The 25,541-nt window shown below is 35.5% G+C and overlaps 1 protein-coding gene across 6 annotated transcripts in view; it reads right to left on the reverse strand.

Moving 5' to 3' along the window:
- The window catches only part of cep162 (centrosomal protein 162), a 63,185-nt gene that overhangs the window by 1,571 nt on the left and 36,073 nt on the right, over positions 1–25,541 (reverse strand). For 3 of the 6 annotated variants that reach the window (XM_041253303.1, XM_041253304.1, XM_041253302.1), the window contains exons 9-25: positions 24,359–24,427; positions 23,701–23,892; positions 21,975–22,047; positions 21,446–21,725; positions 20,460–20,742; positions 15,422–15,585; positions 14,295–14,564; positions 12,764–12,901; positions 11,830–11,942; positions 11,553–11,658; positions 9,927–10,053; positions 9,095–9,258; positions 8,013–8,117; positions 5,782–6,009; positions 1,083–1,759; positions 753–894; positions 208–306 (exon numbers count right to left, since the gene is read on the reverse strand). In XM_041253303.1, the coding sequence (XP_041109237.1) occupies positions 208–306; positions 753–894; positions 1,083–1,759; positions 5,782–6,009; positions 8,013–8,117; positions 9,095–9,258; positions 9,927–10,053; positions 11,553–11,658; positions 11,830–11,942; positions 12,764–12,901; positions 14,295–14,564; positions 15,422–15,585; positions 20,460–20,742; positions 21,446–21,725; positions 21,975–22,047; positions 23,701–23,892; positions 24,359–24,427 (3,230 nt within the window). The remainder of the gene's footprint in view (positions 1–207; positions 307–752; positions 895–1,082; positions 1,760–5,781; positions 6,010–8,012; positions 8,118–9,094; positions 9,259–9,926; positions 10,054–11,552; positions 11,659–11,829; positions 11,943–12,763; positions 12,902–14,294; positions 14,565–15,421; positions 15,586–20,459; positions 20,743–21,445; positions 21,726–21,974; positions 22,048–23,700; positions 23,893–24,358; positions 24,428–25,541) is intronic. The other 3 variants (XM_041253306.1, XM_041253308.1, XM_041253307.1) reach the window with 3 other exon arrangements.

The following is a 25,541-nucleotide window of genomic DNA, read 5'->3' on the forward strand; positions in this document are numbered from 1 at the left end:
CGCACCATTTGATGGACTGGTTCTGGGCAGGCCCAGAAAAGCTTTAGGATAATAATTCTGTGAAAGGGCATGGTTGTCTGAAGGAGAACTAGTACCTGACTGGACATCCCAATAATTCTGAAGCTAATTAAGAAGCTAACTTATCAGAACATGAATACATTGTAGCCTGCAGTGCTTTTCTGATCAATACAATGCTTTTAGAGGCACCTGAGTTCGCAGTGTTTCTTCACGAACTTGTACAACAGCAAGTGCTTCTTTAGTCCTCTGAAGCTCACTGGCTTGATCACGAAGATGCTTAATCATTATCTATATTAGAAGAACATTTGATAAATATCAGGATGCAAGATCAGTTATCAAGGTGTATTAAGTATATTGCTTACTGAGTTACAGTAACCATATTTGATCTGGTGCCTCCAATGTGTGTAAATATTTATTTGCCAATTGCATTGTAAATGCCATTTTGGGAACAACATATACCACTGAATGATGACGCAGAGTGTATTACATTATTCAAGTAATTTATTTAAAAAAAAAAAAAATTAAATTCTGAAAGCAATTACATCAATTGAGACTTTATAAACAAGGCACCCAGAATTCAAGTAGTTTGGGAAAGATAAATATTGCATACAACTATGAGATGGTAAACTGTCAATACCTTAAAACCTGTGATTTTATGTCTCAGTCTGCCTGAACTGTGCTTTAATAATGGTGTACAACAATACACCTATAAACAGTATGTAAATCATTGTTACCTCTTGTGTAGAGATTTTACTTGTGAGTTCTGCCACTTTTGATGAAGAGTGCTCCAAAGCCTGGCGGGTAAGTATTCGTTCCAGCTTTTTCTGGTGTTCTCCTTTTAAAGCTGAAATATGTTCAGCTGCTTCTTCACGTGCCCTTCAAATTAAGTGATAATAACAATGTTAAATGTAGTTTACTAATTCTCACAAAAATGGTAAGAGCTGTCAAAATGTCTAGCTTGTACAAGTCAAATGTTTATGGTTTTGCAGATAATTTTGATTGCCTATTCCATATTTAACATGACACTGAACATAAGTCTTATTTAGGGTTATCCACTGACTTACCTTCTAGCTTCACATTCTGCCTGTGCAGCTGATGCCTGCAGTTTTAATATTTGCTGGTTCATTTCTAACTTCAGCTGTTCCATGTCTAATTTCAGCTTTTCATTTTCTTGTAGGACTTCAGATATATGAGAACCAGTAAAGGCAAGGGGCTGGTAACATTTCTCATCCAAAGAAGCAGGAAAGGGCTGAATGTCACCTACAACTTTTGTGTCAGGTACAGGAAGAGTGTCTTTTATGCTTCCTTTGGAAGACTTCAGTCTGCTCTCACGTGCTTTCTCAGCTGCAGTTTGGCCAGAAAGCAGAGTCCTTCTTTCCTTTTGAAGTCTGTCAATTGTTTTTAACAGTTCTTGTATCTCTTTATTTTTGGCGGCCAATTCATGATTGAGTTTCTCTATCCTGACTTTGTATTGTGTCCCCTCCACAAACTTTTCAGTTTTTTGGGGACTTTTCCAATATTCTTCTGAAGTTCTCTTTTTTTCTTCTGCAAGCTGTTTTCGAAGTGTGTCAATTTCACTCTTTAGAGTTGTTTCATTGGTTTTGTAAACCTCTTTTAGTAGGGTAATTTCCTCTTCTAATACCTTAGCTTTGGTAGCATACTGGTGAGGTTTATCATGTTCATTCATAAGTTTGGAGGACAACAGCTGCTCCAACTCTGAAATCCTTTGCTCATATTTGATCTGATAAAACAAAACAAAAAACAGAACTAGTAATGCACAAGAATATGAATGGTTACGAAAACGAAATCAAATATTGTGCATCAGATAATACAGTAGGGTGGTGTCACCCTTTTGTATTAAATAATAGTTACATAGACAATGAATGCTCTAATGGTGTTTCATTTGGTATCAGAAGAGCAGACAAGAACCATACAGTGCTGTGAAAAAGTATTTTCTGCATTTTTGACACTGAATGTTATCAGATCTTCAACCAAAATCTTATATTAGATAAAAGGGACACTGAGTGAACAAATAACACAACATTTTGATACTTCATTTATTTATTAAAGACAGTTATGCAACACCCAATGCCCTCGTGTGAAAAAGTAATCGCCCCCTTAGACTCAATAACTGGTTACGCCACCTGTAGCAGCAATAACTGCAACGAAACGCTTCCTGTAGTTATTGATCAGTCTCTTACAGCACCGTGGAGGAATTTTGGCCCACTCCTTCATGCAGAACTGCTTCAACTCAGTGACATTTGTGGGTTTTTGAACATGAACTGCTTGTTTCAGGTTCTACCACAATATCTCAAAGGGGTTTAGGTCTGGTCTGGACTAGGCCATTCCAAAATTAAAAATTTCTTGTTCTTCAACCATTCTGATGTAGCCTTGCTTGTGTGTTTCAGAGGATCATTGTCTTGCTGCATGACCCAGCTGCGCTTCAGCTTCAGCTCACGGACGGGTGGCCTGACATTCTCATGTAGAATTCTCTGATACAGAGCAGAATTCATAGTTTTTTCAATGATGGCAAGTTGTCCAGGTCAGACATACCGGGTCAATTTTGGTCAAAAAGTTCCACTTTTGACTCATATGTCCATAGAACATTGTTCCAGAACTCTTGATCATCCAGGTGCTTTTTGGCAAACTTGAGATGAGCATTCATGTTGTTCTTATTGAACAGTGGTTTCTGCCTTGCTACTCTGCCATGAGTCCCATTTTTCCCCAGTGTCTTTCTGATGGTGGAGTCACGAACACTGACCTTAGCCGAGGCGGTAGAGGCCTGCAGATCCCTGGATGTTGTTCTAGGGTTCTTTGAGACTTTCTGGACGATTTTACACCTTGCTCTTGGAGAGATTTTGGCAGGACGTCCACTCATGGGAAGATTCACTACTGACCCAAACTTTCTCCATTTGGACAATATGGCTCTGACTGTGGTTTAGTGGAGCCCCAGAGCTTTAGAAATGATTTTCTAACCCTTTCCAGACTGATAGGCATCAACAACTTTTTTCCGTAGGTCTTCAGGAATTTCTTTTCACTGTGGCATGATGTGCCTCTAGAACCTGTGTGCTGACAACTTCACTCTGATGGTAAGGGCCAAAGTTAGTCAGATTTATACTGGGCAGGGCTGGCCCAAATCAGGCGTGATTGTTAACCAACGTATTCAAACAGCTGACCCTAACTATCCCTTTAATTGGGTTGAGTTAACTAGGGGGGCAATAACTTTTTTACACCTGAAGATTGCATGTTTGATTATCTTGCACACCAAACAAATGAAAGAAGCACCAAACTTTGGTGTCATTTTTTCTGTCAGACTCCATCTATATACTACTACAACCCACAAAAAGATCTGACCAAATTCAATGTGAAAAATGTGCAAAAATGCAGAAAATCAGACAGGGCAAATACTTTTTAACGGCACTGTATATTCCAAGTGTTTGATGCTCTCACTATGGTGATTTAGTTCCGAACAATTTTACCCCCCTAACCCAATGCTCACTGTGGCATCCCCAGGAAAGATCAGGAACTTCGGACAGCAGAACACAAACCCGCACTCCCCTGACTGTGTGGCTTACCCTGCACACAGGCATTTGTGTCTTTACCAAGTCAATAATCTGTGCTAAAGAATGTTCTTAACATGTTTCTTATTTTATCATCTAGCACTTGAGTTTCAATGAGTTTCCCCCAGTTAGTTAATTGCCTTAATATGAGTATCTCTTGTTTTTTTCTGATCAAGGTTTTCAATATAGAGAACAACCATTACCAATTTTTTGCAAACTGAACTTGCCCTCTTTAAAGGTCCCAAACATCCCTTGAACACTAAGTTCCCAATGTTGACTGACTGGCTGAGCACCCACTCATACATGTCTTTTGTTTCTTTTTACATTAACAGTAAATTTCAACTTAACAAATACACATAAACAATTATGTATGTTCATACAGGTTACAAGCTTATATATTGGTCTTGGTGTGTGCGCAACTGTCTCTGGAAACTAATATTCTTACTGCATTATTGGTCTGTAAAGGGAATGAAAACAAAAGAAAATACTCACAATGGATACATAAAAAAATGCTACTTACATTTTACAAAGAATTAAAAAAGGTACCAAATGTATACAAACCAGTATTGTGGAATAACTAAAATATATACTTATCGAATATTTACAAGGCCATTACAATATAAAGATATTAGATATAGGGTATTTTTCATTTATAATGAAGACAATTACAAAATAAAAATAAACAAACAGCTGAATAACCCACAACAGATAATCATGTCAAGTAAGTCATAGCTTGCCTTAGTAAAATGTGTTGCTTTCCTGATTCGTAAAGCCTTAATTTACAGTACTATGTTCATGCCACACACAAATAAATACTTTAAAGCAAAAACTTCTGCCATTACATTGGAGACACTACATGGCATACATTTTAATAATTTTCTACTTAACAACCAAAAGTTTATTACAATATCACCCTGTGTACCAACTTCCACACTAGCTCAGTTGTATTGTATTGGTTTAACATTAACTCTTTCAGTACTACGTAACATTAGACAACCATAAGATAATTTAAGATAACCATAAGATAACTAATTGATACAGTGAAGATGCCTTTAATCGAATGGGGGGCAGGGGGGGTGTTACTACTGAGGGTACACATTAATTTATTCTGACAAATTTCTATTTCAGTATTTATATTATTAACATTTTGTTAGCGGCAAGTGGTGCAAATGCACCTCACATGTTCAAAATGAACTTCTCAAGCACCTCCTCTCACTATTCAGGAAACAGAAATAATTATTCTTCAAAGTGCACAATCCACCTTGTGACGGTTGCAAAAATATAGATTTTTCAAATACTACAATCACAGCTCCTGCTAACTGGTAAAATAGATTGTTGAGGGGAAAAAGAAGAAGATGTCTTTCATATACTCTATAGGCTATCATGCACAGCTACTGTTTACTCCTGACATGCAGGAGAGCTAGAATAGATAAAGAAAAGCGCTTCTAAAATGATTGATTTCAGACTTTATGATTGTTTTTTTTAAGCCCTTTCCATTATTGAAATATATGATTTTATTTAGTGAGTTGCAAAAGAGACATCTTTCATATACAACATAACCACAATTGTACAGCCCTTTGACTTGCATAATTGATGCCTAAGAGAGACGACGGTCAATTCACAGTAAATATGCCATTCCCCCATCTACAGGACTTTGAAACTTTGATAATTTCAATTGGCATTTCAATTGGCAGTCTTTCTATCTTGTTTTCAAGTATACCAGTTCTCTTTGTGCCCTGAAGAAAAAATGGACAACCAATAACCTAAAAAGGACAGAGATGGCGTCTGTAAATTATTATTATTTGTTTATTTAGCAGACACTTTTATCCATGGCGACTTACAGAGACTTGGGTGTGTGACTATGTATCAGCTGCAGAGTAACTTACAACATCTCACTCGAAAGACGGAGCACAAGGAGGATAAGTGACTTGCTTAGGGTAACATAATTAGTCAGTGAGTGAGCCGGGATTTGAACCAGGGACCTCCTGGTTACAAGTTATTTTCTTTAACCACTGGCCAACATAGCCTCCCATGCTATAACCTAAATACTAAGGAAAGACAGTATTAGACAGTTTTTCTTTTAGAATTTTTAAATGTAATATCATGGCTATGACAAGTTAAAGAAAAAGAAAGCAAGTAATAGAAAAAAAAGAAACTGCACAAATATTCACATTCACATGACCACCCCCAACCTCATTATTACCTTTATTTTCTGATACTGTTGCTCCATAGCTCGAAGACTCTTCTTGGCCTCCTCATCTTTACCTTCAAGATCAGCTTCCAGCCTGGTAATCCTCTTCTCCAGGAAACTCACTGTATCACCTTTGGAAGAAGCATCTCCTTCACCGGATGTGGCTGAAGCAGCAGCAAAGATCAAGGCAGGCAGGGAGTTTGGATGCCTTCTCCGAATAATGTCCTCCATTTCCTTTACCTATTAGAAAGTCAGATTGATGTGTACAAACCAACTAGCATAATCAATTAGGTGAGTGATCATGACTGGATTGTGAGTTCATTTGTTGTAAAAGGCTAAACACTTCAATTGGATGGAAAATAAAAATCCATCTACTTGCAAATGTAACAAGTCTATTTTATTTTAAAATAATAATATATTGTACAGATAATCATTTTATTTCTGTCATTATAAACATATTTGTCAATATTCATGTCTTAATAGGTTCACAAATCGATGGATTGTGCATGTCCAGTAAATAACTAATATCACTTCTGTTCAAATCTAGTAAAAAAAAAAAAAAAAAAAAATAATACATTTTTTTTTTTTAATATATCGTTTAAATAAAAAAAAAAAAAAAAAAAAGGTAAATGGCGAACTAGATTAGCAACACTTAAAATCGAAAAGGGAAAGTTTGTCTTGAAATGCTTCTAAACAGTAACCTTTTTTAAACATCCCAACAAGTACATGCTTGACCACAAAGTAGGCTGTGAAGTAATTAAAAAAATAAAATTGCGATTAAAAAAAATAATCTTAGTTAATCTTGGTTTTAATCGCATATTAAATTGATACAATTACTACATCCATCTAATTTACATTTGTTTTATTACTGATGCTATTATTATTATTATTATCCTTAACTGTAAATAAAAATATTTAAAATATTTATGTATGTATTTGAGACCGAACACGGTACCTAGGTACACTTACGATAACTGCACTCAGACACTCGATCCAATGTTGCCGCGGCTGGGATTGAAGTACAGTGTACAGAAAGGCTCAAGACACAGAAGTGAGACTAACATGCATTAAAATAATTAATCTCCAAAAAAATTAACGCGTTCCTATCTACCTTGTAAAGCGCTTTGTGATGGTGAGCCACTATGAATGGCGCTATATAAAATTGATTGATTGATTGATTTATTGATTGATTGATTTTAACTGCGATTACGTGTCAGCCCCATACATTGCACAAGATGATTGTTTTTAATCCGCTAGTACCTTAGTGACTATGGTGAGTTTGTTTTGTAACTTTACTAGACTGCTGCATTTAAATGTCAGGTTCATGTATTAAGAATGCAGTATTACTTATTTGCGACTTCACAAAAAACCTAAATGATATCTTAAGTTTAAAAGATCAGTAATTTCTGGGTTTCTTTGTAACCAATAGAATATCAGCTTTTTCCACAGTTAGCCAATCAGAAGTGACAGGGGTGGGATGTAAGCACTTTTAAAAATGTTTGTGTGTAGGTGCTCGACTTCCACAATTCAGTTTACAGAAATTTGCATGCTCTCTAGAAATATACCCGCTACAGAATTAACATAGGAAAAACAAATAAATAAAAACTATTTGTCCAACGGCCAAAGTATAACGGCAAAACTTGTTGTCCCGGGTGTCGGGCGATATGAATTGCACACCCCTGTGTGACATCAATACATTATCAATAAACTGCTAATAAATGTCATAACCAAGTTTCATCACAATTTGATATACCTTTCTCTAGAAATGTAAAACTTGGATACCTCCTCTCCATCCCTATTACTTATGGGGGATAAGAAAAAAAAAAAACACTTTGCACCCCAGGGGAGTGTTTAACTTCTCTATTAGTACATTAAAGCAATAAATCAGGATGTACTGATGCTACTCTGAAGTTCTGTCCTCCATTCTTTGTACTTTATTTTGTCTTTTTTTTTTCTTTCATGACATTAAGGAATACATGTACTAACAAAAACTTACAAAACTGATCAGGTTAAGAGCAAGAGCCATGGAAGAATTGCATTATACTGTCAATTAGAATGATATTGTACTGGATTAGCTGGAATTGAATTATTTCAAAGTGTAATTTGTTTGTCATTTTAGAGCAGTAAATTATCTGTAAATTATCCATGGGCAGTGTTTGGAAATAGGGGAGTGTCTTGTCCTTAACATCATGTATTTTTTTTCCTTAAATTTTTGCTTTTTATTGTTATTCATTGTAAAATACCTGTCTCTCAAGGTCCTGAATTCTTTTTGCATCACCTACTCTCTCCTTGAATTTTCTTTGTTGTTGCACATTTCGGTCTCCAACTTCTGTCTTGAGTTTTTCCACCTGTGCAAAATGTTGCAAGTTATATTTGAATTATTATTATTATTATTATTATTATTATTATTATTATTATTATTATGCTGTTTCCACATCTGTACCACTAAAGCAGAAGACACAACAATTTATTATAACAACAACAATTTGGAAACAGTAACCAGATAACAGTAGAAAATGTAGTTTATAGAAGGGGGTCAAAGCTGGTGAACTGTGTGGGTGGTGACTATACAATTCTTTGGTTTGTTAATAATACATTCATTTCAAACTATAAGTTGTCAATTACTGTACAAGGCTGCACAGAACTACCAGCAAACTGTTCTCCCATTTTAGATATATACAACCAATAGTGTATTTTTACAATCACAGGTTTTTAAATATCATGGCTAGACGTATTATAAAAGTCCATCAGAACTGTGTTTATCATGAAAATATGTATGTTGTTATTACTGCTTAGATCATTACTTACCAAGCTTGCTAACTATTCCAGGCAAAGACTCATTGAAGCTGAATTACTGAAGTGGTGAAGTTAAAAATGACCACTTAAGGTGTGCAACTGGAACAGATATTACAGAAAGTTCACTATGTCAATGGTCTGATTATTGTGTGGTGAATCACAACTGTGTTTAGAAAGAAATGGGAATGCTTGCAAGCCTAGAACTTTCTAGAGTGTTATACTAGAACAGTTGCAGTATCATTTTTTTTTTTAATCCACCCATATTGTTCTATTTTGTTTGCTTGTATTTTGTATTTTTGTTTATGACTGATTTGAGTGTTTTTGTCCTGTTAGAATGATTTGTCGTCAACTCCTATCGGGATCCTCTTGAAAATGAGATGTAAATCTTAAGGGTTCTACCCTTGTAGTAGTAATTGTAAAACTACTACTACTAATAAATAAATAAATAAATAAATGAAAACTCATGAATTGAATAGGGTCCAGAAAATGGTGAAAACATTCTGTAACTTTAGCAAGTAAATTATTTTACTTGATCTTTCAGTTTCCGTATCTCAGTGGACGCAGCTCCGAGTCTTTGTGCATCCTTATCCAGAAGGTCCTGGTTTTCAGCATACCACTGCAATCTCTTTTTCAAACCACAGATTTCTTGCTTATATTGGTCTTCCATGATCTTCATCTCAAAGGTTTTATCACCTGTCAATTGCATTCAAAACTTAAATATGAAAAGTTATAAATAAAAAAAAAGTGACCTGTAGCCAAGTAACATTATTAAAGTAGTTTACATAATATTCAAATGTTCAATGTTTTGAAGATGTGACTTTCTTTGACACAAAACAGATGTTTTTTTTTTCATTGTCTTTTTAAGAGAAATGTTTCATGTAGTTTACAAACAAGTATGTAATCTAAAAATCACCCTGCTTACGTAGGTCTGGATATAATATGTTCTCAGAACTTGCTCTACTTCTCTACCGTTAAATATTGAATGCAAATGTATGTATTATTTTAGAAAAAATGCACTTAACAATATTTATCTATCTATCAATCTATATATCATTACTTTTAACACAGACCTCTTGAAGGTTATCATTTACTCAAGGTCTCCCTAATTTATGTATGTCTCCCGAATTTGCCAAAAAAGAATGGAAGAGTTTTAAGTAATCTGTCAGAAAGCCAATTCTGCATCCCTGATTCCAGTAAAGCGCCATTTCACCTGCAAAATGTTACCTCTCATAAGACCTGTTTTTGTAAAATGGATTTATAAATACGGCAATATTTGATTTGTAGGGCAAGTTTTTTTATACTGTAGGTAATTACAAGAAGACGACTAGAAGGTGAAATGAAATAAGACATTGTGATTCTACCTGATGTATGAATGACTCGGGCTTTAGCAAGATCCCTTTCCTTTTTCATATGAACAAGATCCACCTCGAGAGACTGTTTGTCTTGCTTAAGTCTTCTTACTTCTTCCACTAGCTTTGCCTCCTCTTTCTGTGTTAAAAAATAAAACAGCTTTTAGATACAATACACTGTTTTTGTAAACAGACTGAGAGCAATTTAATGTTGTTAATGCACACGAAAATAAAGCACTTAAGCTTCAAGCTTTTATTGCTGAACACTAAGCTCTGGCAATACATTTTTGCAAAGATTTTTGCAAGTAGCCAGTTTGGATTTCTGCAGTTATCTTGACAGAAGTGTTTTCACACCTATTTGTAAGAACAAAACGAAACATCCCCAGTTGCATGTGAATACTGTGTCTCCATGCATGAGGAACAAAAATACATATGGCAGCTTTATTATGGAGGTCCTAGTCACTGGCAAATTTTGGCCAATATATTTATATAACCATATAAAATAACATCTGTTTTTTACATGGTGTGGCAGCATGGCAGAGTGAAACTGTAATGTGTCGGCCAGTGTGAAAGCAGTCACATTATTATTCACAATGCAACAGAAACCAAACCGTTACTTAAGCTACTAAGTTATTAAAAGAAAGTAGGCATAGCAGGAGAAAAATAAATTTAAAAAAAAGAACAGGAGTGAAAATGAAATGGAGAGAAAGCCAGCTGGAGCAGCAGCGCCGGTTGAGGGAGGGAGGGAGGGGCTCTAAAGTGCCTCGTCTACGGATGTGTGCCCATATGAGGACACCCTCTGGTGGGTGGTCTGTAGGCGGTGTGAGGTGAGCACAGTGGAGGAATGGCTCCTCTGGGGAGAAATCCGACCCCAGATGCCTGCCCATGGGTGTTAGTGGAGGTAGGGTTGTGCTGGTGAAGGCAGTACGGTTTGTTTTGTGTTATAAAATGTATGTAAATAAAATGAGCATGAGCGCTTAAACTACAGTGTTTCTGGTCTGAGTTTCCTTGCCAATGCACCCTATCACACATGGCTACTGACATGGGAGGTGGTTCAGTTTTACCGCAGTAAGATTGATTTGCTTTTCTAAAAAAAAAATTATATATATTATATATCCATCCAACCATACTCTGTGTACTATAGTGGCAGTCAGTTTTGCTTTTTTTTGACAATTCATTTTGAAAATTGTTTAATTGCTGGTATGCAAACTGCACAAGATTAATTGTAGATTGAAAGGGTTTTTAATATTAAGCTGTATTTCATCTCAGTGGCTTTCAAAACCTTAATGCATATAAGATTACATGCTGTATGGCTACAGTGATGTGGGTTTTGGTGGAAATGGTGGTAATAAAAAAATAATATTGCAAATTTGTATATTTTGCTGCTGGTGCTTCTGCCTTTTAAAACCTGAAAAATATCCAGCAATAAAAACCAAATCGACATTTTGCAATTACAAAGTGATACTAGCATATAAATTACAGTATTATCATGCAGGGGATAATTATGCATATTTATGCAGTAATGAAACAAGATTAGTGGTTCTGCTTTGACCGATTTTAGACAGATACAAAAAAAAAAAAACATGTACAAACAGAACACTGCATCCACTGCCTTAGCATTTATAACAATCTACTTACCTGAGCAGCTCTCAGCTGTACAAGTAATTCTGTAAAAGACTGGTTTCTGCTCATCTCACTGTCATGACCTACAGTTTGTTGAAGGTTACTCTTGGTCATCTGTTCCCTTATCAAAAATATTAAAAAACGTCAGCGCTTCCCAAAGTAATCTATGCAAACTAGTGTGAAAAACTGCCGTTCAATTATGCTATTTATTCCAGACAGCAGCGTATTAATACTTTTCTGTTAGAATTGTACAGTAACATTTATTGATGTATGTTAATTTTACCCAACTTACTTCAAGAAAGCCAGTTCAGTCATTAAACGGTGATTCTCCTTGAACATCAATTCCTCATTTTGTTTATTTAGAGCCTGGAGTTCCTTTGTCTGTCTGTACAGCTTTTCATTTTCCTTAAATGAAAATAAACAGTATTTACAGAAAATATGCTGCAATACATGGGGGTATGGGTTTAATGTTTGACACTGATAGAAAATTCTAAAATAAGTGTCAACAGTGCCTTACTGAAAGCCTTGGAAACTAACGGTCAGCAAGTCAGTCAGCTATAGCGTACACTACAAAAAAACTGCCGTTAAAATTTGTTTTTTACATTTTGTAAGCTCTGGCCACAAGCTAAATATGTTTTTACACCTGCTGAGTTTTAAAGCCATAATTTCGCCAGCTCTACAACAAATCATTTCAGTAAATTAAAATATATCTTTTAAAGTAACTGCCATGTGTTTCCATTACAAATCACACGGTGTTAGTCTATGGCTTTTGAATGAGTTAAAGTCCTTTGTTTCTATAATATTCCTGCCAATAAAATATTTTAGTACAGTGAAACCTGTACTATCCAGCATGGCTTTGGACCAGAACACTGGGCCAGATTAGACAGTGTGCTGGATTACAGTGTTACTGTAAAAAATGGAATCCTGTACCTAAAAAAGGTAAAATGACAAAACTTTCCAGCAATAGTTTGTTGTGCGGACATTTAGACATTTATTTGCTGTTCAACAATGTCTTGCTTGTATTTGCTTTTTTATACTAGTTTTAAACTTAGAAAATAAAAAGCACATTACCCTGTGGCCAGATTGCAGTCAGATTCACACTGATTTTATGCAGAAGAGATTTAACAATCATGCCACATTCCACAATAGACAGGTAACACATTGTAGAATCTGATCATCACTAATTATGTAGAATGACAGTTTGCAGAGGAGCTGTATTACCATACCTGATGGTAGCCTTGAATGAGTATCTCTTGTTCCTTAACCTCCTTTTCTATAAGCTTCAACTTCTGCTCTGTTATTGGGTCACCTGGGTCACCAAAAACCCATTTATTTTTCTTATTGGCTTCTTCTATGCTGTGGAGCTATGGGTGAAATCCATTGATTTGTTATGAATCTTGTATTAGGCAGGTTCGTATTTCTCTTTCACTGATTAGGAAATCTTTGGTTTTTATTCAGTTTCCAATTAGCAATGAGAGTGTTCATATAATAAAATACAAATAAGTCCAATAAACGGTTCATCCTGTTTTATATTACAAAACCAAGGTCTTGTAATTTTAAAATACATGGCAAGTAATATCACATAATGACAGAGAACTGCCATCGTATGTAATATGGTTATGTATTTGGATCAGTGTGCAACTAAAATGAAAGAAACAGAGCACACTGTTCCATAATAGTGCCTTTTAAAATACATTTTATCCAGTTTTCTGTTGACATACATTTCACCCCATGATTCAGTAAAACCAAAATTTTACAAAATGTTTTCTGCAAATGACTTTGACATGCAACTTCAAAACAATCTTAAAAGCTACAAACATATTACTTAGAATCTGAAGGTTGACTTCATCAATCCCATTTAGATCCCAGTCCCTAAGTGTATTTTTAACATTCTGGCACCCAGGGGCATCCTTGTTTGCTTGATAAAAAGATTGATTCATGCTGATTCAGGATACAGTTCTGGAAGCCCCCTAGCATAACAGCCATAAGGCTAATTTTGACAGAAGCAAGAAGATGAAACTAGATTATTGTGAAGATCACAGATGTGGCTAAAGTGAAAATATTACATGCCTATCTTTTCATGTCTATCTGTTCTATCACATCAACAAAGAGAGGCATCATTAGAAATATTCCATGTTCAACCTGCAAAATTGTAAAGGCAATTAAAAGTTTCTACAATAAGACTTCGAGAATGGAGACCTAATGAACACCCTTAATGAACAGCTGACATGGAGCAGAGTGCCAGAATTGTTCAATGTATTCATTATATTTGTAAAAGGGTTCTTTTTCTCCTGGCCTCCTATATTATATCATTGAAGTAAAGTTTTTAATTGAATCTAGTTTTCCTGCTGCTGATAAAGTAAATTTCTTGAGCGCACAAAAACAAAAAAAATGCATCACTTTACATTATCCTAAACCTGACATGTAACTGGAATACAAATTTCTTTATAACACAGATGTTTATTAAAACAGGATATCAGATTTTTATAACATTTAACACGTTTTTACCATTAGAAGCTGTAAATGTGAAATCTGATTTCTGTTTTTTGTCTGTATTTTCTAACATGACAAGGGAGTGGGAGAGTTAGAAAGAGAGGTCATAACAAGAACCTAAATTCCATTATTGTAATTATAAAATCAGGGACTAACTTAAGCCAAAAAAACCAAAAAAAACATTGACTGTTAAAAACAAACTTTAGGGGAATGACCCTTAAGATTTCTTATCGGTTAGCTCACATGAAACACTCCCTTTTTTACCTTAGTCTGTATAATGTAATTCTCCTGCTTCAGCTCAAACACTTCTTTCTCATGCCTGAGCCTCAGCTCTTCATCTCTGTGCTGAAGCTCCCTCTCCTTTTGCTGTAACTCAGCTTTGAGCTTCTCCACCAGGCTGTGTTCGGTGCTCAATCTTTCATGAGCTTCCTCTGCCCTTTGTAACAGGCTGATCTCTCTTTGGATGTTTCTTGCATGTTTTGGTGAATTGTGATGCATTGGAAGCTCTTCTATTGCATTTCCAGAAGATTCTATCTACAGAAAGACAATAACCACAGTACAAATTAGCATAATCATAAAGGGCGATGTAAATTGACAGCTAAAACAAAATATGGTCAGCCCATCCCTTAACCACTGGGTTTCTACTTTTTGTTTTACAAACTGGCAATGTTTTTCAGAAACATCTTATTCACCTACTGTACGTTTGCAAGTTCCAGAATTGGGGATTGAGTAGGCATATTTGTCGGCATCCATAGTACACCCACAAATAATAGTTATGCTAATAGAAAATTGTGTGGAGAGGGAATACAGCAGTAATTGGTTCACAGCCATGTGCAGCAGTCTCTGTAGTACTGGTAGTGGCATTTTATTGCTGTTGGTGGATTTGCCAGCTCTAAATGGCAGATGTTCAGGTTTTTGGACAGTATGGCCAGTTACAGAAGTTAAAGGAATGGTCCCTTATTCATAACTCAGTTACCTGAATAAGTCTATTTTTGTAGATACCAAAATATTTGACATGCATTTGTTAGTTTGTTGAACATAAAACTGCATTGTATTTAAATACAAATAAATATTCTATAAATAGCTCATGGAGTTAAAGCTTTTTAATAAGGACACGACATCACAAACAGGAAAATCAGTGTGGTAAAGACATAGTCATCAAGCTTTAAACACAAAGAAGGTAAGAAGAGCTTTTTACAAACCCCCACATGTAACAATGGGGAATTACCTGTCATTTTAACGTCAGTATAAAATGTGTGACTTAAACCTCTTCCCAACACTAATAATCCAACAGTAACAGATCAGTAGCGTTTAATCATTTTTACTCCACTTTTCCTTTGTGTCATGAAACCTTAACAAGACAGTTACTACATATTGTTAAGTCTACTTACCATATGATCTTGTATTCGCCCGGGGCCTTTTACACTTATACTCCTGTCGATCTGCTGCTGCAGATAATCAGCAAACGAATGCACTGAAGCAAAAAGTCCATTATCCATCTTTAGCCCACATTTTGTCATTGTGGAATTAAATGTCTGCATCTGCGACATTCCTCCTTTACATGAGAAAAGAAAAAAAAAGAAAAAAAAAAACAATAAGCACACAAAAATTAACGGTCACATTATAAATTTCCAAACCATACTGAAAATTTGTCAGTATTTTTGTTTTGCTCCTCCAAACTTCGAGAAGGTCAAGATAAAATTAGTCATTAATCACAAACTCAAATTCAAATAGGCTCCTAGAAAAAAAAAATAACTTGTTTTCTTGCAGTTTAAATATGGCCAGGTAACCTGTCATGGTGCTGGGTAATTTTATAGGACTTCATAGGACAGAGCGGTAGATGTACTAAAGTCAGGAGTCTTGGGTGAAATGTACTAAACAAGCGCAATGCTCTTAGCGACTTTTTAGGTAATGCGGTTTTCTTTGCGGTTCAACATCAGATGAATATGTAATTACATGCGTTACTGCATAAATTCAGAAAAATGGGGTGGAGATACTGCAAATCAGGGTTCTCAAATATTATAATGAGATGTACAAAATCTGCCAGCAATTGCGACACTTACAAATGCATCAATTTGTTAAAAAATTTTGAAAGCACTTTTAAACAGTCGTAAGTGTTGCTGGCATATTCCAGTCCACTTTTTCTCGTGCGCTGCCAGTTGTGCTCAATGCAGGGGAACACCCAAGTATCTAATTTTTAGTAAAGTCACAGGTGTCAACTTCTAAAAGGAGAAAATATCTAGTTCCAAGTTCTGGCAAGCAAGACCGTTCGTTTACTGGCTGTTCAAGTTAGATAGTAAAACATTTTGCACACTGCATTTAGATATTTAACCCCCCCCCCCCCCCCCCCCCCCCCCAAAAATACTTCAACACTGATTGTTTGATTTTTTTTTTTTTTAATTTGGAATTCTACTTATTCTGGATTAAATACAGTGCATTCCATTTATGAGAATCACATCCGTCCTGGATGACTTGATTCTTATAAGTGGTTGATTCTTAAAAGTGGACCGATATGATTACTGTGGTGCAGAATCAGTATGTTAGTATGAGCATGGAAAGAGCTAGTTCCCTGCAGTGTAATGAGTTGACCATAGATGTCACGATTTCCCACATGTATGCATGCCCACGAAAAATCCACAATTGCTTTTCCTTAACAAATTAACCCTTTGCAGTCCTATGTCGGACCTGGTCCGACATTACAATTTCCCCTTTCCTTTCCAACATCATCAAAAAGACGTAAAGCACAGGTCTCTAGTCGTCTTTTTTTTTTTTTTTCGGAAAAAGCTGAGAAAACCTTTCAATGGCCGAATGAAACCGAAAAAAAGAAAAATATAAAATATTTGAACAAAAATAAACACTTGCTCGCAGAGCAGAAATAAAACAATTAAACAAAATAACTCACGAACACAAAAATAAACGCTAAGGTCAGGCTGAGCAACTGTCTTCACTGATCCTTATTTTCTTTTTTAAATCTCTCTCTCGCCTCTCGCTCTCCCATTCTCCACTTCTGAACACACACCCCCGAACATGGAGAGCTGCAGGCTTTTTATACAGGTGACCATTAATCACTTAATTAATTCGGGAGATGGCCACCTTCTGCACGGGTTTTAATAAGGTGGATGGGGCTTCCCATCCACACTGCAAAACAAAACACACGGCAGTTCGCCGTCATTTATAAACAGACATTTTTAAAACAATAACACAAAAATGCACAGCTGCACCGTCATACAAAACAATAAACAAAACACCGGGCGGATCGCCGTCATCTATAAACAAACATTAAACAATAAACAAATACAAAATAACACAGGGGAGGAGGGGAAGACCCCGTTCTAAAATAAACACTGTGCAGGGCTGCTCGCCCTGTTAAGTAGCCCCTGCACCACAGAGATAACATGGATACAAACAAAAGAGATAGCTGCTTCCGCATCCAGTGCTCAAAGAATATCACAGACATTTGCAGAGCTTTTTGAGATGTTACAGTTTAAAACTGTAAATCAAGACTCCAGCCTGATAATTTACACTGTCCTCGGCCACCCTGTCGCATTCAAATTAGCAAAAGCATGCCATCAGAAGTTTAAATACAGTATACAGATGTCAACGGTGACAATCACTGATGACAATACATCAAAACAAGTTCTCGTGGGTTATTATGATCACGATTATGTTTACTCAAGGCTGCAAATCCTATTTTACTACAGTATGCTTGAGAAGCGATTGTCTCGTCGGGGTGCCTAGTTTAACTGCACTGCAGTGTTACGCGTAATAACCTTTGAATTAAAATGACATTACAGTACAGTATTTTACAGTCAGGACTACCACTGCATATAACCCTTTTTGGTCCTATGTCGGACCAGGTCCAACATTACAATTTTCCCTTTCCAGTCAGATGTCGGATCCTGTCTGACATCATCAAAAAGAAGTCAAGCACTGGTCTCTAGTTGTTTTTTCTCTCCAGAAAAAGCCGAGAAAATCTTTCAATTGCCGAGTGAGACCTATAGGAGCTCAAAAAGGGGCGTATCTGAGCAATCCGTTAAACTATAAAGTTCTCTCCACTTTTTAAACTATCTCCTAAGTGTTGCTGTGCTTTTTACCTAAACTAGATGGAGGAGCATGCAATTTTTTGTTTAATTTGTGATTCCTATTTTAATACCTGATAAGTAAAGCTGGGATTTTGTCATGGAAATCTGTACTAAAAATCACAGAGCAGTCATGGTAAACTCGTCAAAAATCACCTAGGAAGGGGGAAATGGTGCATGAAATAACGGGGATGAAAATTCAACTGTTTTATTTATTTTATTTTTTTTTAAATATAGTATAAAAGTACCTACATAAAGATAAAATTACTCTGTCTATAGAAGTAGGAAAAAAGGAATATCAATCTAAATATTTTGATTATTTATTATGGTTTTCACAACATCGGGCTCTTTATTTTAATCCTATAAAAGTCGGTAAACTACACAGCATATACAACTATAATAAAAAAATGTTTGTTCTACTGGACAGCAAACCAAAACTGTAGGTTTTTCATACTTTTAAAAAAATAATGTTTCAAGTTCAAAATCTCTTTGTGTGCATCTGTTGCTTCTGCTGTGATACAGTTTGCAGTTATTTTACATTTTGTTTTGTTTGTTAACATATTACATTTGATGCCTTTCTGGAGCGCAGGTCATCCCAAAGTACATTTGTTATGCAGAAAATGATTACAGCAAGAGTTGGGAATCTTGTTTCCATGTTTTTCCAGAACTGGTAAACATTGCATTTAATTTCACTGACTATTTGGTAGTAAGCACAGTATTCATGCTGTGCTACACAGTTGTCTTCAAACGCTAGAATGGCCTTAAACACTTCTTTCTCAGCTATGCTGAGTACTTTGCTTGATTTGGGTCAAAGACCAGACAGGCATTGAAAAGTGCAGCTGCAGGTTGTCAAAATCGGGCAGCACAGTTGCACTGCATGTATGTTTCAATTTTGTCAGGGCTGAATTGATTTAAAGTGTCAATGGCTACATTGCAAAGTAAGGCAACTAAGCTAGTTCAACACCATTAGCTAAACTGTGACAAAAAGTGTTTAATAAAAAAAAAATAATAATAATAACCCTGCTAAATTCATTTAGTTTCAATTTAAAATAATCGTTTATTTGCATTGCACACCAAAGTGTACAATGCAGCAGCATAATTTAATTTGTGTTACCGGTAGCCTACAGGTGAAAGTACAGCTAAAGTGTGCTAGGTATTGATTTGATTTTACTACTGTATACTGTATAGGCCTACCGTAAAGATTAATATTTTTACATAATGTAATGTGTAACCTACCCAAAACACTTTATAGTGTTATTTCAGTGCAATGACTTACATTTAAAATGCATTGAGCACTACAAATGTATGTGTGTGAGATTTTATTGTATTGTTTTTAAACCCGACACCTCCTTATGTCGGACAAACATATTCGGTTTAGTGAAGGGCTACTGTAGGATTATGAAAAGCTAATAAAAATGTACCATACATAATAGCTTTTCAGAATGCTTGTTTCAGTAAAGGTAAATGCATCATACACACCAGCTATATCTAGTTCCCTGGAAATGGACTGCCAGATGTTCTCCTTCATTGCTGTTTATCATTTTTGTGTTCTTCATTGCACAGCTCTGGGTATTTTGATACTGCAAAAATGATCTTTTCTCCTGTTATTGTTTACTGAAGGAACCCAAGGGAAGCTGTTCCTTATTGGTCAGTTCCCTAGCTGCCGCGTGACAAAATCACACCAATCCTATTTTTTTTGCATCGTTTCAATGTTGCCCATCGCATCGCAGGCAGTGTGAAAGATTCATATCAAAAATACGTGTTTTATTTTTTCTGTCGTGGTGCAGTGTGTCGTACTACATTCGCTTGTTGTCTGGTGTGTAGAGGCCTTTACTCAGCAATGTAACCACGGCGTCACTGTAAAACAACGTGTGTCTGGTAAAAGATGTACGACTCAACTCCAAATCAATTAATTTTCAAAGAAAGTCTATAACTACTGCAATTAATACCAGTTATTTTGTATTAAAATACTTTCCAACAGTGAGATCCGATTCTATGATCTTAAAGACGCCAAAGACGCTATGCCTGCAAACAGCTGTCCATCTGTATGGTATACTTACATTTTTGCACGCATCTGGAGACAAGCTTATCCAATTGTCATGAAAGTTGGTATTAAGATTATTGAATTATTGAGAGTATCGGATTCTTGGGCTCTATGGGAGGGGTCTGGCTGTCTGTTCATCCATTTGTCTGTATGTCACACTAACATTTTTGAATATATCTGGAGAATCGCTTTTCAAATTGTGACTAAACATTTAATTGCTAAATTGTACTCTATACTACACTAATAGTAGTAACGTATTTCATATATTATAGATTTATCAGTAAGACCATTGCAATATAGATGTACCTATATTTTCACCTTTTAGCTTGCTTGTTGCTTTCTCTGCTGGTAATCTACCTTTTGGACCCATCTTTTGAGGATGTTTGTTCACTGTCTTCTTATCACTCACAGGTAAAAGTTGCTTTGTTGAGAGACCACCTTTGCCATATCCAGAACTCTTGACAGCTGCAGAGGTGTCACCAAAAGTTTTTTTCATTCTAAATTGTGGGCTTTTGGTTTTCTTGGATGGGGTTTTTCGACCAGGATCCGCAGTTTCACCTCCACTTAACATAGAAGATAGTTCTGAATCCTAAACAAAGAATACACTTTATTAGAGCATTATAGTTTAAATCTATTTTATGCAAACATATTTCTCAAAAGGCATACAAAAGCTATTTTGTTAGCTTTTTGAGTTGGCCAGATTAACCTACATACATATTTCCCAGGGCAAGAATAAACAATTATTTATTAAATTATTTATTTATTTATTTATTATTCTTTTTCTTTTTTTATTGGGAATAGGTAATAAAGCATGGCAAATAATGATCTAAACTGAAAAACAGAAAACTAGCAATGAAAAATTTAATGAACAAAAACAAAGCATCCCTTGGGGCATAATCTATGGGAATATCATATCATATCGAAGTTTGTGAAAAAAATCTGTATCACTTGTCCAATAAAATGTTGCAATGAAACATTTAATGTTCTGTGGCCATCATCTATGGAGCTACGTCAAAGTCAATGTCACGGTGACAAATTTTACATGCAGCATTTACATAATAAAAATGTAAAATTATTTTCTGCTAATAGTTTATGAGATATGGGGCTCTGCAAAACACTGCCTGGTCCAAAATGGTAATTTTTCTTGTACAATATAGATGATCAAACTTAGTTCTTCTGGGACCATAGGACATAAACATAATCTTTTCATCCACCTTAAATTCCACAATGACATACAGTCTCATTGCGATAAAAGAAAAGGAGAGGAAGAAATAACAAATGTAAAATCAGACATTTGCCTTGTGTATTTTTCCATCAGTATCCACCGGTGAAGAATGTCTTGGAACAATCTTGGCCTTTGAGACATATTGCATTAGGTTATCCACTTCAATTCTTCTGTCTCTGTCATCAACAGCTTCTCCACAAGCCTTTGGGAAACCATGTCTCTTTTCACAATTCTGACCCTCTGAAAAATAATTTAAAGCAGGCTTCTCTTCAGAAACCTTGCGCTGCTCTTCCAAGGAATTCTTACTGGCTATATCATCCAGTCTGCCAAATCGCTGCCCAATGTCACTGTAAAGAGTGGCAAGTCAAGTTGTAAATTTTTTTAAATAAAAATAGGAAGAGCAATAATAATATGGATCCCCAACAAAACCCCTTCATCCCACACATCCGCATACATATGCAAGAATGCCATCATTGTGCAGAACAGCAAATGCGAATGTTGCTGCTTGCAGTAGTCTTTACTGTGTTTCTCAATTAATTACTGATCAACAAGCTTTGCTGAAGTCTTTTACAAAGTATTGCTTCCTGGAAACATACCTTACTGGTTGCAATTCGAATCCACGGGCTTCTCTTCCAATTGGTTTCATCAGTTCTTCTACTGTAGGTATATCTAAGATATTTAAGTATTATTATATATTATACTTCAATGGAATGATTCCCTGCATTTTGATTGGCTGATCTAGAGGAATATAGTCCCTTAGAATGTTTGTACCTACTACTACAAGCAGGGTGGTCAAATGTATTTTTAGATTTAAACAGAAAAAATATTAAAATTGTATTAATCAGTTTTAACCTAGCATAGAAATATTTGAACCAAAAACATATTTTTTTAAGTTTTTTAAACTATTAAAAAAGTATTTAAATATATAAAATAGCAAAACGCTGACTTGGTTGTATAATACGTGCTTCTAACAACACCATCTCTCACTGTAAACTGCACGTCAAAAGTAGAAAGCACCAACTGAGCAGCTGCTCCAGTGCACTATGTCCGTACTCCACTAAAACACATATGAGTCACTTCAAAGGGTAATGTTTTATTTACAACATATCAAAATATGATCATTAAATATATGAGTGCCCCAGCGATCCAAACTGCCCCATCAAGTCACTAGAGAAATACTTAATGAAATGTCACTAGAATCTTCCAGCCTTCTATCTTTATCCATGAACTGGACTTATGTGGAAAGATACATTAAAAAACTAAATAAAATGTATAATTAATAATTATAATTAATTGTGCTGTAACACTGACGTATAAAAGCAGTAAGACCCTGCACAATGGTCCATAGCGCCTGGTAATGCCCTGTGAGAGGTCTTATGGCTTATATCATCATTCCAAGTGCTTTGAATTACCAAGACCCTAATTTGTAAGGGTGATATATAAGCAGTTTCCAGAATGTAATGAATTGATTTGTAAAACACATGTGTTAACATTAAACTCATATGAATAATATTCCTATATACAAAACACACAAGATTTAAGAAACAAAGTTACTGATTGTAGCTAACAAAATAATTCCATGAATCTTCAAGGTCATACACATTCATTCACTTTGAAGGGCTCATGTGTAGTAGTTATGAAAATAATCAATATTTTAGAAAACAGGTATTTTAATTTTAAAACACCTGGAACTACACTAGGTTAAAAATAACCTGTCTGAAGGCATTGCTGTCTGATAATCTTGCCATTTCATATGGATTGAGAAACTGCCCCACCCTTTCAAGGCTGCCTTTCCTTTTAATAACCAACCAGCTGCTTCCCGAATGACTGACATGCTTTAAAGCCAGGAAGATTCTTAACCCTGAAGACACTGCTGAGGTCAAATTAACAAGGAGGTTCTAGTGTAACAGATTTCCTGGAAGGGGATGCAATCAAGTTAAGAACCTTAGTTTATCCAGTGTAGTACCTGACAGCATGTTTTAAAATGAAAATATATGTTTGCAATGTTTTATTTAAAAACTGAACAGTTTAGACATATATAGTCAATGGGTGACAGGTTTGTTTGCTACAACCAATTTAGCTTGGGGAATGAATTCACTCTATACCTTCACCTGTATAGTTCATCCATACCGATCCAGGGCAATTCAATTAAAACATCACTGATGAGTCTTCTACATCAGACTACTAGCAAGCATATGATTATTGTGAGGGGTCTATCATAACACACAGGGTTTGGAAAACTAACAGGGGAAGGGGGTGCCTTTAGACTATGCAAACATAATCAATGTTAATACAATTCAAAAAGCTGGTTTATTGCTTTACCTGATTCGGTAGTAATATTTTGTGTTGTATCTCTGGTATTTTCAAGAGTGTGCAGAAATGAACTTTTGTTCTTTCCGCTTTCACCCATTAACGGTTTCTGCTCAACATCAGTGTCTCCCAAAGAATGATTAATCTTGCGATAGGCCTCTTGTAGTGCTTCAATCTCACTGGCACTTTGCCCATATGAAACCACTACAGGGCAAAAAATAAACAGAATGTTATCCAACTCAAAATGCAAGCCCACATAATTATTATTTTTTTCAAATAGGGACAGAAGAGATATATATTAAAGGAGCTAGATGAGAAAACCACTGGGGGCAAGGTGGTGTGGGGGTGTTAAGAACAGGAACAGCCTAGCTTACAGTCTGCCAGAAAGAAGCATGTGCCTCAGTAAATCTAATTAAACTAGCATGTGTTCCAGCTTTATTTGAAGATATATGTAAACAAAGATAACATTCAATAATGATTTGTTCCTGCAGAGCCTAATTTATTTTCCCATTTAAATCCAGAAGTATCTACAAAGACTGAAAGGTCACTTATGGTGAAACTCAAAACACTTATATTAAATATATAAAAAATCATGTTTATAGACAAATACATTTATTCTTAAAGGCCCCTGTAATTTCAGAATCTGTTCGATGTAGATGTTTCTCATTACCTTTCATTATTCCATCATCCTTTTCACTCCCTGTACTGTGTTTTGACTCTTGCGAATCAAGCAGTGACACTGTGAAGCAAAAAATACAACAAATAGCAGGAACCATTTTTCACACAGTATTTGAAAACAAATACCATTCTCTCATAGTTACACCACTTGAACATTTTCACAAAACCCAAACTGAATGGTTTCACAAATACCAAGTCTTATTTAATTAAAGAGCCAGTACAAGTTCATATACGTTACAACAATACATGCAGGATGTACTGACCTTGATGTGCTGTTTCCTACCATCAAAATGTCATTTTTTTATTTTCATAAAATGAAATACAGAGACTGCTCTGGTTGTGAGCATGAGGTCAGAACCATAGTGTCTGGTTGTTGTCCAGTACCGTTTCTGTCAATCCAGCATTTTGCCAAGGCTATTTATTCACTGTTCATGTCCTCAAGTCTCTAATAAGACCAGCATATTGTAACTATCAACCATTTTAAAAACCAGCCTCTGAAAACTTGGATGCAACATGATGAAGGGTTTTTAAAATAAGACAGCGACTGGCGCAATCAATCATCCACAATGGCTAATTTTATTAAAAAATATTAAGATTATTTTCGGGTATTATCGTAAGGCGATATATCGTACATAACAGCTGGACATATGTACCAAAAAAAAAAACGTGTTCCTTTTGCTGGGATATCAGCTTTGCCCTTGTCAGCTAACGGCAGGAGACATATGGGAGAGGGAGATCTGAGGAGGAGGAGGAGGAGGAGGAGGAGGAAGAAGAGAGTTTGGGGAGACAGCGTGCCAAATGTACAATGCTACCAAATGTAACATTTGTTCAAGCTTATCTTTGTTATGAAAAGTTACTGTATTGAGGTTAATGTTTTTGTTTTTTTTAATTTTTAATATTTGTTACGTCATACACACAAACATAAATTAATAATTTTTACTTTAAGTATATTTAAATTATACGACTTTTCCGCAGTTTGTGTTAAAAATGTATGTATATATGTTCATTAATACTGTAATCAAGTATGTTTCGACAATCGCCAAAGTTTTAATTTTTAAAAAAAAAATTTAATATAGGCTTGATGCAAGAATCTGTTTAACAGCATATTCCACACTGGTGTCCAACATTTCACAAAAAAATAAATAAATAAATAAATTATAATATTGCTTTTGATT

Source organism: Polyodon spathula, chromosome 6 (assembly GCF_017654505.1).
Source record: "Polyodon spathula isolate WHYD16114869_AA chromosome 6, ASM1765450v1, whole genome shotgun sequence".
In the NCBI taxonomy this organism is placed as follows: domain Eukaryota; kingdom Metazoa; phylum Chordata; class Actinopteri; order Acipenseriformes; family Polyodontidae; genus Polyodon; species Polyodon spathula.